Source organism: Stegodyphus dumicola, chromosome X1, assembly GCF_044657685.1.
Source record: "Stegodyphus dumicola isolate Sdum_Otavi_A_Nest chromosome X1, ASM4465768v1".
NCBI classification, from domain to species: Eukaryota; Metazoa; Arthropoda; class Arachnida; order Araneae; family Eresidae; genus Stegodyphus; species Stegodyphus dumicola.
The window spans coordinates 24,556,004-24,571,081 of NC_140780.1; the positions used below are offsets into that span (position 1 = coordinate 24,556,004).

At 34.3% G+C, this 15,078-nt stretch overlaps 1 protein-coding gene across 10 annotated transcripts in view; it reads left to right on the forward strand.

The window, feature by feature from the left end:
* Positions 1–15,078, forward strand: part of LOC118194583 (inositol polyphosphate-5-phosphatase A-like) — a 162,289-nt gene that overhangs the window by 117,668 nt on the left and 29,543 nt on the right. For 4 of the 10 annotated variants that reach the window (XM_085807470.1, XM_085807472.1, XM_085807468.1 and 1 more), the window contains one exon: positions 4,450–4,750. The exons of the other annotated variants lie outside the window; for them this stretch is intronic. Coding sequence is in view for 2 of the 4 variants with exons in the window: in XM_085807472.1 (XP_085663598.1) it covers positions 4,450–4,463 (14 nt within the window). In the remaining 2 variants the exon portion in view is untranslated. Of the gene's footprint in view, positions 1–4,449; positions 4,751–15,078 lie in introns of those variants that run through there. 10 annotated transcript variants of the gene reach the window in all.

The window sequence follows — 15,078 nt, forward strand, 5'->3', positions numbered from 1 at the left end:
GCTAATACTGAAACTGCTGAACTATTTGCAGATGAATTCATTGAACTCATTAATAGTGAAAAGGTATTTCCAGAACTAATTTACAATGCTGACGAAACTGCTTTTCTGGCAATATGTACAGCAAAATTCCTTGGGAACCTCTACAGGAAAGTCTCCAACTGGTTTCAAAGATTCCAAAATGAGACAATTAAATTTTTCTTTAAAACTTTCTGAACTGAGCAACTTCAAATGTAAATAATATTAAAATAGAAAGTAGTGACAGCACATTGGAAAGGATTTTATTACCATAAGCACAAAAATTTACTTTGTCTTAGTATAAACACTTATTATGTTTATTTATTACCTTCTGCCAACTTACTGGAAGATATCATACTCCTCAATATATCCACTTGTATTGATGTCCAACAGTGACTAATGTAAGGCAAGAATAATCTCTTAAGTATTGCAGTGGTTCTTTCATTTTGACAAAAATATCATCATCACATTATAGTACATTGGAGTCTAATGTAATTCACCCCAACAAGTGTTGTTGCTCTCTGCTGAATGCAGATGATGTCGCAAGTGGTAAATTTTTATCATCCTCCAAGACAATTCACAGTATAATAATACACATCTGTGACGTCATTGTCACACATCTGTGACAAATGGTGACATGAGGTACTAGGACGTCTGCCATACCAACCTGTATATTGGGGGCATTAGCCATAATTACCCAATATGAATTTATGCAACTATGACACACACACACACACACACACACACAAAAAAAAAAAAAAAAAAAAAAACTAAAAGGAATCCATTACAAAAGTAGAGAAGAGATTATCTCTGCTTTAGGGCAGTCTCTGAAGGACATCAACAGAAACGGGCATGCTTGATGGTGTACGTCTTTTAGTAATTTAGCAGAAGATGATAGACATGGAAAGTGATTATATTGAGAGACTGTAATTATTTGAGCCTAATGTTATAAAATTTTTTCTGAGCTAACAATGTGTTGTCCTTTGTGTTTTTATTCAGCCATTGTATTTGCCATTTCTGAAAAAAATTGCTAGGCCTCTTAACTTCTTAAGGATTTGTTGCTTTCCTGCTTTTCTTTCCATTCCAAGAACATTTATTTTTTTTAAATGTTTACGAGGGTATAATATATCTAGTGTAACTTCAATTATCATGAGGAAATCTGAGTTGAAAGGCAAGACTAAGATTTGTGAAAATGAAACTTAAAATTAAATTTTCTGAAGTTTTACTCTGAGGAGCCAAAAAAAAAAAAAAAAAACTGGTATAGGTGTATGTATGCAAATGACAGTGGTACAGAGTCAATCGTAGTAAAGTGCAGCAGTTGGCAACACGTATATAAGACAACAAGTGTCTGACAAAGTTGTTAGATCAGTGACTGCTTCTACAATGGCAGGTTATCAAGAATTAAGTGAGTTTGAACATGGTGTGCATGAGAGATGGGGCATAGCATCTTCGAGGTAGTGATAAAATTTAGATTTTTGCATACAACCATTTCACTAGTGTATCGTGAATATCGGAGATCCAGTAAAACCACAAACCCCTCACGTTACTGCTGCCAGAAAAAGCTTGTGAAAGAATGGGACTAACGATGACTGATGAGAATCATTAAACGCGATAGACGTGCAGCCTTTCCTCCAATTGCTGTGGATTTCGGTTCTGGGGCATCAACAGGTGATAGCAAGCTAACTATTCAACGGACCATCATTGATATGGGTTTTGGAAGCCGAAGGCCCACTCGTGTGCCATTGTTGATTGCACGACACAAAGCTTTATGCCTCTTCTGGGCCTGCTAACACTGCCATTGGACTGTTGATGACTGAAACATGTTGCCTGGTCTGACCAGTTTCGTCCAATTATATTAGGCAGATGGATGGTATAGCAAGCTAACTATTCAACGGACCATCATTGATATGGGTTTTGGAAGCCGAAGGCCCACTCGTGTGCCATTGTTGATTGCACGACACAAAGCTTTATGCCTCTTCTGGGCCTGCTAACACTGCCATTGGACTGTTGATGACTGAAAACATGTTGCCTGGTCTGACCAGTTTCGTCCAATTATATTAGGCAGATGGATGGTATGGAGACAACCTCACAAATCCATGCATCGTACATGTCGACAGGGCACTTTTGAAGCTGATGGAGGCTCTGTTTTGATATGGGTCATGTGCATTTGACATGACATGGGATCCTTGATATGACTCTGCTAGGTGACAGATATGTTAGTATCCTTTCTGATCGTCTATACCCATTCACGGCCATTGTGCATTCTGGCTTGGACATTTCCAGTAGGACAATGCAATGCCCCACACATCAAGAGGTGCTACCGAGTGGCTCCAGGAAGACTCTTCTGACTTTAGACACATTCATTGGCCACCTAGATCCCCAGACATGAACATTGTTGAGCATATCTGGGATGCCTTGCTGTTCAGAAGAGATCACCACCACTTCACACTTCTGTGGATTTGTGGATGATCCTGTACACTTTTGACATTAGTCAAATCCATGCCACGTCATGTTACAGCACTTCTGATTGCTTGCTGGGGCCCTACACGAGATTATGCAGGTGTACCAGTTTTTTTGGGCTCTTTAGTGTATATTGAAATGTTATTCGTCACATGTAATAAAGAATTTTTCAAAGATATTAGATCAGTTTGTATGAAGCAGAATCAAATCATTCATTCATGGGAAATAATTTTTGTTAAATTTGTGATTTTTAAAATATGTTGCATTACTTAAGTAGGAATGTGACATTTTTGCATTACTGGATGCATAATATAAGAAATAAATGCAGTTTTGTTTATGATTAATTAAGCTCAGATAACTTACTTTTTGTCTGTATGGAGGAATTTTATATGCAAAATAATGAGGTATTTACAGTATTTGTAAGTATTTAAGAATAATTTACATGTGAGTAGTATATTATTTTGATTCAAAAAAATGCTGTATTAATTATTTTATACTGTACTGATTCTTTGTACTGATATTATACAAAACATAATAGGAAGATATAAAAGAATGTTGCATTGTTAGTTCTCATATACAATTTCAGGCATAATAATGCAATCTGCATGCAGATGAGAACCATATTAAGGTCCGATGGACAGTATGTATGAAATTCAGAGGACAGGCTTTGAGAAATCATGTAGGCATAGAAGGAATGGCATAAATAACTGAAGTAAAGAAAATAATTGTGAAAAAACAGATTCTAATGCCAGTTCTTGTGGAGTGAAATGTTGTCATAATGGGCTGGAACTAATACTGCTAGAAAGCAATGAAACGATAATCTTATGACAAAAAGCTAGATCATAACTATTCTATCATTATGCAACTGAAAGCAACATAAATGTCAATGCATATTATATTCATTAACTTAGTGTAACTAAAATGTGCTGCTCAGCTTTGTTAATTATTTCTATTATTGATTTCTTATTTAAGAAGGCTTATAGATTAAAGTAAGAGTAATGTAGTCTAAATTATGTTCATTTTGAGCCCTGCTTCATATGTTCAGAAATTGATCTGAAAAGGGAAATGTGTGCCAGTGTGGTTATCTAATCATGCCTTATTGACATTAGTTGGGGGGGGGGGAATTATGGTATTCCATTTGGCCTGAGGACTGCATAGCAGTTGAATCTCATTTTCTTTTGGGTAATATGTGTAGCTTCTCAGAAAGCAATATTGGCATCATTAAGTACCATCAAATACACACAAACAAATAAAAAAAAATCGCTGTAAGATTTCAAACAATATTTTGCTGGGAAATCAGCTTAAGACATTATTAAGGAGGACACTGATATTTATTGCTATCATAAATATTGCCTTTGCAGGCCGATAAATAATTTCTAGACAAATGTTGTCTTTTCTGCAGAGGTCCTTGTTTTGGGATGCCATGTCTAACCACACTACCAAGATAGTTTGAGAAAATGTTACAGTGCTAACGAAAAATTTTAGGTACTGCCTGTGCACCAACTTTCCCAGCTATCCCCAGCAGATCAAATTAGTGGTTGCTGAATTATGGAGCTTAAATTAGTTAAAGGGTCTACTCGTAATTTTATGCTATTGAAGTTCAAAAGGCAACTTAAAAAAAACAACTTATGTTCAAAGAATACTTATGTAGCATCTACGCATAGTTGATGAAGACTTTTGGTGTTATGTGCTGGACCCACATTTTGTTAGACAGGTATTCATTTTCTGTCTTCTTGGTACATATCAAGGTGCTTTTTTTGTGTTAAGCAAAGCACTTGACAAATTTAAAGTAGAAGTCAGATTATTTTATATATTAATTGTGTTAATTAGTGTGCTTTTAACCGATATGGCTGATTAACTCTCTGAAATAAATATATTTAATTTTATATTTTTATGTGAGTTTAGTTTCACTATTGTTCATTATTATATGTATTTTATTTATTTATTTATTTATTTATTTGCTTTTCTGTACAGGTTTTTTTCAGTAACCCATCAATGCCAAAATGATCCTGTAAGCATATTAAGTACAAGCATTTGATGATGATTTTGCTCAAGATACATTTCAAACCAATATTTTGTGATATTTTTGTTTATTCTTAGCATGCATTTTATATTTACTTTTGTTAATTTTTATTGTTAAAATTTACAATATAGTTTTTATCAGTTTTTTTTTTTTTTCCATTTTATTTTCCATCTTCGTAGTCTTGTGTTATGTTATTTATTATTTATTAAAAATTTAAAATATGTGCAATAAAAAGTATTTCTTTTTTTTGTCTTTCGTTTTTATGCTTATCTTTTTTATTTAGGTATATATGCCCCTTAAAAAAGACATTAATTAGAGGAAGCTGTGTATTTATCAGATTGAGGTGTAAAAATTTGGTTAGAAAATATTGCTTGAAAAAGGTTTTATTTTTGTGTTTCTTTTAATTTTTCAAAATTAAATTATTCCCTTTGTTGTATTTGAAGATTTGAGATCTCCTAAATAGCAAGAAAAAACCTAATGTTTATTAAATCCTCATTAATGGATCAGCTAACAGCTTGAAGGTCAATAGCTGTACTCGGAGGTATTAGTTCTAAACTTTACATAAACAGGAGAAAACACCTTATTTTTCATTGGAAACTTCAATATGCTTTATCTAAAAATAGCTCAGTTCACTCAACCTTCAGTAATTACTTGTTGATTTACTAAGCTGTTATTTTGTATGATACATACACATGTGCACACTCTATCAATAAAAATCATGTGACTTTTACAGTTGTTATCATAAGCATACTTCCAGTGGCATAACAGTTTTAAGTGATGCAAATATTTATGTTATGTGTTTTAAATTTAAAAAAAAATCATTTTTATATTGTTTAAAAATTACAAAATCTAAATCATGGTCGATATATCTTATGTTAGTTAAGATTTTAAACTCGTAAAACAAACATTTTACTGCATTATGACAAAAATTGCATTCAAACAAGCTGTCTTTACTAATTATAGTACTGCCATTCTATATTATGTATATTAAATCAGTGGCATATGCATGCATTTACTGCATTTATAATTTTTGAAAATGGACTTGTGAGTGAATATGAGTATTTACATAATTTGTAACAAAAAAAATTTTTTGAGCAGAATTCAACATTTTACATATAGATATTGCTTTCTCAAAACAATATAACAGTTAATTTTTTTAAACTTGTATATTTAGCTATTAAAAAAACTTTATTAAAGTTAACAAATATCACCCTCTACATAAAAAATGAGTTTTCACTAAATTCAGTGATTTTGAATATAATGAACAGATTGGAAACAGATTGGTGTACAGTGTTTACGCATGTGTATATATAAAGTCGGTTTATGTGTTGAATATATGTTGCATTTCTAATTTTTATTTTTAAAATCTTTTTACATGCTGGCTTTTTGCAGCAATCCCTCTTTGAAAATATTAGCCATTGTGCTGTTTCATCTTTTCACCCATTTTTTACTGGAAGTATGGGACTTCGTTCCTTTTTTTTCGCCTTTCCTTTTTATTTATATAAGAATTCATTTCCATTCAAGGTGCGTAAAGAAGATACAATTTCAACTTTGAATTCCAATAAACTCTTTTGATCCTTACAGCTTAAATTGTGCACTGAACAATTTGTGTAAATGGAATAGTCCATGTGTAGCAGGCAAACATTCACTTAATTTAAATCTAATAAGTAAAGTATTATATGGTAGTATGATTTCTTGCCTGAATTTTTATTCAATAAAATGTCAAAAAAAGAAAAGAAAGTCTACTTACGTGTTTGTTATATTTGGAAATGATTTTCATGTTTCTTTCACAATACCTGTTAATTTAGTTTTGCTAAGCGTGCTCAATAAAGGCATTATGTAAAATGTGCCTTTATTGTCATGCCCTCTAACTGCATTTATAATGATGCTGTGGAGAGTTATTCTTAATTTTTTCATTATATAATCTGTTTGGCTGTACACTGTCAATATACTGAATCCCCCCCCCAATTTTAAGAGTAGAAGAATGCTTGTGAACTATTTGTTGAAGTGAAACAACTGCTTCAGTACAGATTTTGGCATTCTTATCATAACATTTTTACTAGTTCCTGCATCTGGTGACTTGGATCACGTTTATGTGTCTAGTGTTTATTTACTAGTAAAATTTTTATGGTTGTAAAAGGTTTCTGATGAGTGGCACTGTAAAAAGTCTTTGTTAGTCCCATGCTTTAGATTTTTGCAACATACATTGTGTCTTGTATTATTTGTTGATCAACAATAAGTATTCATTTAACGTGTATGCATTTAAAATATTCAACTAGTCTGTTTAAATTAGGTTTTATTTTTTGTAGCTTGTCCTTTTACTCTGAATTATCTGCATTATCCTCTGAGTTGCTGCTAACGTGTTATTCTTGATTTTTCTTTCTTTCCATTGCAAATGATTTATTTCAATGGTAGCTACTATGTTCATTTTTGTAATACTTTATATCTGAGTCATTTCAGTGGTTGCCACTTTGTTAATTTTCATAATATTTTATATCTGAGTCACTAATATATACTAGTAAATACCTTGAAAAGATGCAAAAATTGTTTTGTATTTACTAATTTTCATTTGTTTCTTAAAATGTTGTGTACTCTTAACTAAAATGTACTAAGATATGCAGTTAAAATAAAAAAAAAAACACTAAAATTTAGGGAGACAAGAATATTTCACTCTAATTTTCCCATTTTCTGTGATCTTGACCATTAAATTTGCAAAGTTATGTAATTTTTTAATTAAAGTCCATTTCTTAAATAGATAGACAAAGTTGCATTTTATGTAGAAACAGATTCGTAATTTTTGTTAATTTCATTTTTGACAGTCACTACACCTATGTCATAAGTTCTGAATAAGCTACATCACTTAAGTAAGAATAATAATTATATTATGAAACTTATGTATGAACTTAGTAGCTGTTTGGAAGAATATTTAACAGGATGTAATAAGACTTAATTTTGTAATAATATGTGATATAATATTATTACATTTATCTTTTCTGACATCAGTTTGTACGGGGTACGTAGATTTGGAGTGAATAACGACGACACTTGATGAAGCATCAAAACAGACTTTATTTACCAATATTAATCAGATAGCTCCAAAATCACTTTTTATACTCATTGAAGATCTACTATAAACACGCTGGAACAATCACCCGCACAGCACTGTCAGGCAATAATGGTGGAGACAGCTTCCTGCAAAGCACCCGCCTCTGCTTTCCGGAGTACAGCTCCTGACTCTGCTTGGTCGTTCTCAGAACTCCACGTACTCTCGAGACTCGACACTACAACTCGCGATGCACTCGATGACACATGTGCACAGCTCCCGACTCTTCGGTTCAATCGTTCAACTCGCTCTCTTGACGATGCAGTAACCGCAATACACTAACAGACTCCTTCGGTGCACTCGACGACCCACTCGGCACTCGCTGTCCAGCTGTCAACTTGATCGACTCCGCAGGGATTGACTCGCTAGACAAGACACCAACTCGATACTAACTCGCGCTCTAGATAAGGCATACACACTCGCCCTCTCGATGTAGCACACACTGAGTGACTGCAGACCAGCAGGGTTTATATAGCTTTTTGCCTGTGTTTGAGAACATTCTGGGCTAAACCAGTGAGAATTCGTTCCAGAAGGTTCTCCAACCATCCATGGTATATTGCCAAATGGATGATTTCTCACCAAATGTGGCAACCCTGCTCTCCTTGCTATTTTTATGGTAACCCTAAAACAACTTTGCGGGGAAGCCATCTTACCATGCCTGTACATATTGTAACAATATGTATGCATGTCTTTGGTGTACATATTGTTACAATATGTACACCAAAGACATGCATAAATATTTTATGTTGAGAGGAAAATGTCTTTGCTTATCAAAAAGTGCAACATGTGCAGTATCTTTCTGAATATTGTAGATGTTTCTTGTAGATAAAAAAAAAAAAAACATACACATCACACACCAGTAACACATACCATATTCACAAAAGTCATAACCCAGCTTTTAATTTTACAGCCATTGGTCTTAGGCATTTACTTTCAGTTTTTTAAAAAAAGTTTTAAGTGATTCAGATATTCATATTTTGGCATTTTTAAGTTAAAAAATTATCAGTTTAGTAAAATTATGAAATTTAATATTTTATACATTTCCCATTTCTTAATATTATGCTCATTATGAAAATTTAAAAACAAAATATTTGACTCTGCGACAAAAATTGAACAAGATATTTAGTGTCAATTTTAGTATATTTTGTCATTTTTAACTTGTGTTGAAGGATCAATTGATAAGTAAATGAGAATAATTTGAGGTTAATCTCGTCTGCAAGCTTTGGCTCAGGCATTCAAACTCTTGCAAGTATTTACGGCTGGCAGAGCTAAAGTTGAAATAAGTAATACTAGTTGCTGTAAGAAACAATACCGAGAATGTCAGCAGTAGCTGCCAAAAGCTTTCTCTTGAATTCAAGACTGTATATATTGACTAAATTAAATCTGTTTTGCATCCCCATGAAAGCCAACAGAAGTAAAGGAAAATGATAAAATCTTTGGCTGGTAAACATAAAACCCTACAGTCGCCCTCATCAGAACTTAAATAATTCAGAAACAATGGTCTTAGTGACCTTTGTTGAGAATTTAATTTATATTCAGGCAGAGTTTTCACAAAGCTTATACATTGAAAAACAAAAAAAATATTATACTGATGTTTGGCATGTCAAGATGCCTAGCTTTTCTGGAACTAACCGGCGAATATTTGTACCTACATCTCCAACTATGAGGACCAGCTTTAGGTGGTGATTTTCCTTATTAGGCAGAAAATTCGTTAGCAGTGAAAGAGTGCTGATTCAAGTCCAAGGCGATGGCCTCAACAAACGTTGCAGTATTTTTGGTGTTTCAGCTCAGAATGATTGGATTATCACATTACATGATATTTAAGATATAAGAACCCGGTTCATGTGTATTATACCTTCAGAGCCGAGACTGTTGGGGTACAGATCTCGAAAAGTATAGTAAACGATCCTGGAGATAAGCTTTCCTAAAAGGAAAAGTACTTTATTACACTATACAAATACATTCACACTAACAGGTATGCTGCATTTGTCATATGTTTAACAATTTACTTCAACACACTTGAATCTTCTTGCACTCAGCTTCATGTTGTGTAAAAGCCATGTGTCTATGTTATGTGTAACCAATTTCTACTTCTTATCGCTACTCTTACATGGTTAGTTTATTACTTGATACACTAGATGTCAAAGATGCTGTACATCAAAAATTTAAGTCAAAGCAAAGTGCTTCTGGAAAGCCTTACATTAAAATTTTAGCACATTTTCTTTAAAGTAATTCTTTTCACTACACTTTCAAAATTTTTAACCCACATCAGTCTTACTAAATCATTTGGTACAGTTTCTAAATTTATAATTTCGTACTAAGAAGGGCTTGTAGTCACAGTGATAGTGGTAATAGACGAAGTAAATTTTGCAGATTACATTAAAACTCATAAACAAAAGAACTTAAATTCAGTAATCCTTATTTGAGCTAAAAGACTAGTAATTTTGAATAGATATCTAAAAGTAAATAAAGTTCTGTTTAAATAGAAAAGGAATGACTGTATTTATCTTGAAACCATAGCTGGGCTATTCGCTCTTATTATATTGCAGCATTCTTTTCTCGATAAATTCCAGTTGTGTAATCTTTTAGATCTCCTTAGGTTTTCTAGTCTTGGTGCAGTTGGTCTTAGAAGCTTTAATTTTTCTTTAGCTTCTCCAGGACTTCAGATTGCCTAATCGCTTCTTCTGCTGTTCACGGGGCATTTCCAGTAGATGTTGACTTTCCTAAATCTGCTTGAATTGATTCTCCTGGTTCTTAGGTTAGTTGGAGAGACACTCCGGGCTCTGTACTGATCATGGATGTAAGTATAAAAGAAGGGGCCAACCCCACTCTACGACTGAAGCAGTGCTCCCAGTAGTGCTTAGGTCTTCAGAGGGGATGTTTTTTGTTTACATCCATTACAGAGCATCCTTGACAGCACTTTGATAGTATTTCCACGCACGGTAGCTTCATACAAATCGAAAAACGGGACACTTCCGCATATGAGAAACGTTCATTGATATTAATCAGTATATCAATATACTTTGTTCGGTTTTGAAAAAATGAGGCAATATTATGCAGAGTAAGGCAATCAAGATTGTGATCTGATGACAGTGAGGTGATGTTTAAATGTGAAATGGATGTTTATTATATATTATATTATCAGAGAAATATTAAATTGGGTAAAATCGCTAAAAGAGGTATTGAATGCTCTTCCAAAATATATCGTTTAGAAAATATGAATTTGATAATAAATATATCCTAAAATGTGTTTTAAATCAAAAGTATGAAACTTGATGGCTAAATGTAAATATAAAATTATGCATGTGAAAATATAAGGTTCCTTCAAATGAAAGTGCCATTGCTGTAATAACTCTGCCATTTGAAGAGAAGGATGACTGCACATTCAGCTATAAAGGATGCTGAGTGCAGGGATTGCATGGGATATCGTCAGATCCTGCCAGATGCATGTGTGATAGCATTAGAACACGTTAAGAGGCATCGTTCGCATCATGGATGCCTCCGAACGGTGCCAACATGTAGTCGTGCAATTTTTAACAGTGGGAAATGTGAGTGCTTCTGAAATCTATCATCAAATGCAAACTGTGTGTGCAAACATGGTGCGTATGAAAAGCAGATCGGTATACCGATGATGTAGGAATTTTCGTAGTGGAAGAAGCACTCCTTACGACAGGTCACAACCTGGTGAAGCAAATGTGATTATCACCCAGGAAGCAGTATTGTGTGCACACTTCCTATGCTCATAGACATTTCCTCTGTTATTTCTTGAGTGGTGATTCGCCAATTCATTTTCACGAGACGGTCAACATCTGCAACTGCTTCTTGGGTGATCATCACATGTTCTTGACCTGGTTGTGGCTTGTCGTCAGTGCTGCTTCTTCCACTACGAAAATCCCTATACCATCTGCGTTTCATGCACACCATGTTTGCATACACAGTATGCATTTGACGATAGATTTCAGAAGCACTTGCATTTCCCGCTGTTAAAAATTGCACGACCACGCGTTGGCTCCGTATGAAGGCATCCATGATGCGAATGATGCCTCTTAACATGCTCCGACACTTTCACAGACGTATCCGACAGGATCTGATGATATCCCATGCAATCTGAGGACTCAGCACCCTCTATAGGTGCATGCGCAGTCATCTTTCTCTTCAAATGGTAGAGTAATTAAAAGCAATGCCACTTTCATTTGAACCACCCATTATATCTGTAATTAGGTACATAGGGTCAGGTTAAGCTTTTATTAAACAGGGTAAGGCATGCAAGAGCTAAAGGAAGAGATGCCATTGTGGAGTAATTTTGAAGGAAAACTAACTTTGGGTATTAAAAATAATGCATGTAATTTTCATTCAAATTATATCTGTACATATTTCTTATGCAAAAAATTCTGCTATCTGCTAAATTATTGTAAAATACTTGAAAAAGATAGTGGATGCACAGAAATTAGATTTGCACACACTGAAAATGAAAAATATTAAATATATATGGGTATTTACGCATATGTTTGCAAAAGTTACTGTAAAGAAATCTAGTTATTGAATATATCTAAATTTATAATGATTATAAATATTATCTAAATATGTAATAAACTTAACATGTTAACATAAATTTAAATTCTGTTGACAAATGCGTTTATAAAACTATTTAAGCAAGAAATATTCGTACTGGAAAGCAATCTGTTAAAAAGTATTGTAAAGCAAATTTTATGAAATGCGTGCTTAAGGAAGTAGTAAAGAAGCATTCCTACTAGAATATGTAATTTTTTAAATTAAGGGTTAAACAAAATCTGATAAGTATTAAAATAATTATTTCCTTGAATTTTTTTAATAACTCATTTACAATATTTTATAATAACCCAGTTACAAATTAAAAAAAAAAAAAAAAAAGATTAGAATCCCTTTTTTTCCCCCCTTTCCTTTCAGAAATATTTATAGAAAGTTACGTACAAGGAAATCAGCACCAATATTTAATGTATTGCACTATTAAAATGAAAAGTGCTGTAATTTGAAATGAACCCAGCAGAGTATTAATTATAAATTTATTTGCATGTTGGCGGTACCAAACTTTCCATAATCAACTCTATGACTGCCTCGTGCGGTTTTTTCCCTTACAACAGTTTACAGTCTCCACGTTTTTCAATACAAATGCAACCAATTCTTCTTCAAGTACCTGATACTTTCCGAAAAATATTTTTTTAATGAATAATTTTTAAGATGTAATGTATAAGCATTTTTTGAAAGGAAATACTTGCATTTTTAAGTTGCAATCATAAAGATTCATTTCGTTCATTTTGCTAAAATTATCGGCCAGACAGTTTGCACACACAGGCTTCATCATTCATCGTCAATAGAGGTTTATGGTCCATTAAAAATTCTGCTACCTCTGAATGCAGTTCCATCAAACGTGCTTTAACTTTAGACATTGCTGCAGCATTGAGACTCATCAGTGATTTTGCGTGATCAGACCATATATCAACACAATAGTTCCATGATATTTCATCTGTTGAGAAAACTTCATCCAAAAATTTAATACTGCACTTTCTATCATGTTGCTTGGTAGTGTTGTGCAAATAAGAAACTTCTCTTTACAGCTTTGTAAGTAAGCACTTTTTTTTTTTTATGGCAGGCACTAGCCATTTTAGGCTTTCGCCACTATTAAGGCCAGAAGCGGTGATTATTTTATTAGGAAGGCAGCACCTAATAGGCGGTCACCGTTACCTGAAGGAAAAGACAATTTACATCCATGCCTTCCCCTGGATTCCTACCCGGGCCCTTCGGTACGGAACTAACCACTTTCCCCTTTGGGGCTGCCCAAGTAAGTATTGTAGGATTGTAGGTCATTAGGTTTATTTCGGGGCAGAGAATATAAAAAATGAGCAATGGACACAGTCCTCAAATCCAGGTAGTTATGAGTTTTAGTTTGGGAGCTACCAGTTAAGCATTTTGATTTTTTGGGATAAGGAGTAGGAAAAACCAGCGATGCTGTCGCCGAGATTCGAACTCCAGATTTCCCTATTGGCTAGCCGGATATGATTCCAATTACATTACGAAGGCACTCGTTAAGGTAGGAGGAAATTCCTTTCAAGTTTGTTATCTTACTGTTTTATCCACACTTTAGATTTTGCATTCATCGGTTACCACGAGGATGCAAATTGGTTAATATACGTAACAGCAGAGAGCAGAGTTCTTGAGTTTAGAAGAGAGCTTTTGGGCAGCAACCCGCCGAGTGTCTGAGGTACAATTTTTTACCAATTTTCTAAATTTATTTGAAACGCTTTTAGCCTTTGCTAGCATTGTCTGCTCTCGTCAGTCGAGAGCCTGAGCTAAATTATTTTAGTTTCTCTTTAATTTTTATGTTCTGTTAATCTCGCAAGCAGTGGATCCTTCTGTTATTACGCGAGCTGTGTAAATTGTTTGGCTGAAGAACTAAATAAAAAGGTTTGTTTTAAACCTTCTCCTGAATCTGTTATTTTACTGAAAGATTAGATTGGAGTGATAACTCGTTTGACTGCCTTTACAAAGCCGGAGATTAATACTAAAAATAATTAGGTTACATACAGCAAGACATCGAATGTCGTTATTCCGGCCTCGTTAGTCGATTCAGTAATTTGGTACGTTTTGGGCGGCATGTAAGTGTCTCTCCCACGTCATCACCCATAAAGCTGGAGCAGCGATGTTAGTTGAGGAAGGAATAATGGAAACTAATTTAGAAGCCTTTTCATCAAGTAAACACTTGACAATATCGATTGTAACAGGTTCATGGTTTGGTTATCTACGGCGAAGCGCGCCATCTGTCTGAGGAGAAGATGCCTTTGGCTGATTTTTTATGGGAAAGTGGCTCGTACTTGCGTTACACATGGAGAAAAATACGAAAACGCCCATTCAAGCAGCCTATTCACCTGGAATCGAACCCAACTCAGACTATCAGGGACTTTACCGTTCACGCCGCTAGTAGGATGTGCAAGGTTTTTAAGAGCGTCTCTGCAATGGTATGAGCGTAACCAACTAGAGCTCCATGGCAACTTATTAATAGGAATATTCCAGTACTTTTTCATTATTGGTTTTAGTAAATGTTCTCATAGTTATTTGTGACGCCGATATCTGTTTGGACTTCCTCTTGAAAAAAAGCCGGACGGTTTGTCTTTCAATGCAGGCCTGTTACTTTCGAACGGCGCTGCAGTTTAGCAGGAAAGATAGAACTTACGTGTTTCCGCGAATCACACGGAGAAGCCTACTATCATTTGTTTCTCTGAAATTCATATTAAAGTAACTTTTTCTTATTTTCCTCATTACCCCACTTCTGTCTTATGTTGCAAACATTGATTAAAGTGGCGCCGCAGATTTAGTAGTGTTTTCTTTTATGGAAAACTATTCTTAAATAAAACGAGAGTGCATTGTTTGATTATCGTTTTTGTTGTTGCTCATCCGGCGAAGTAATGGGAGTGAGCCCCACTTTTCTTCAAAGCACAAAGAG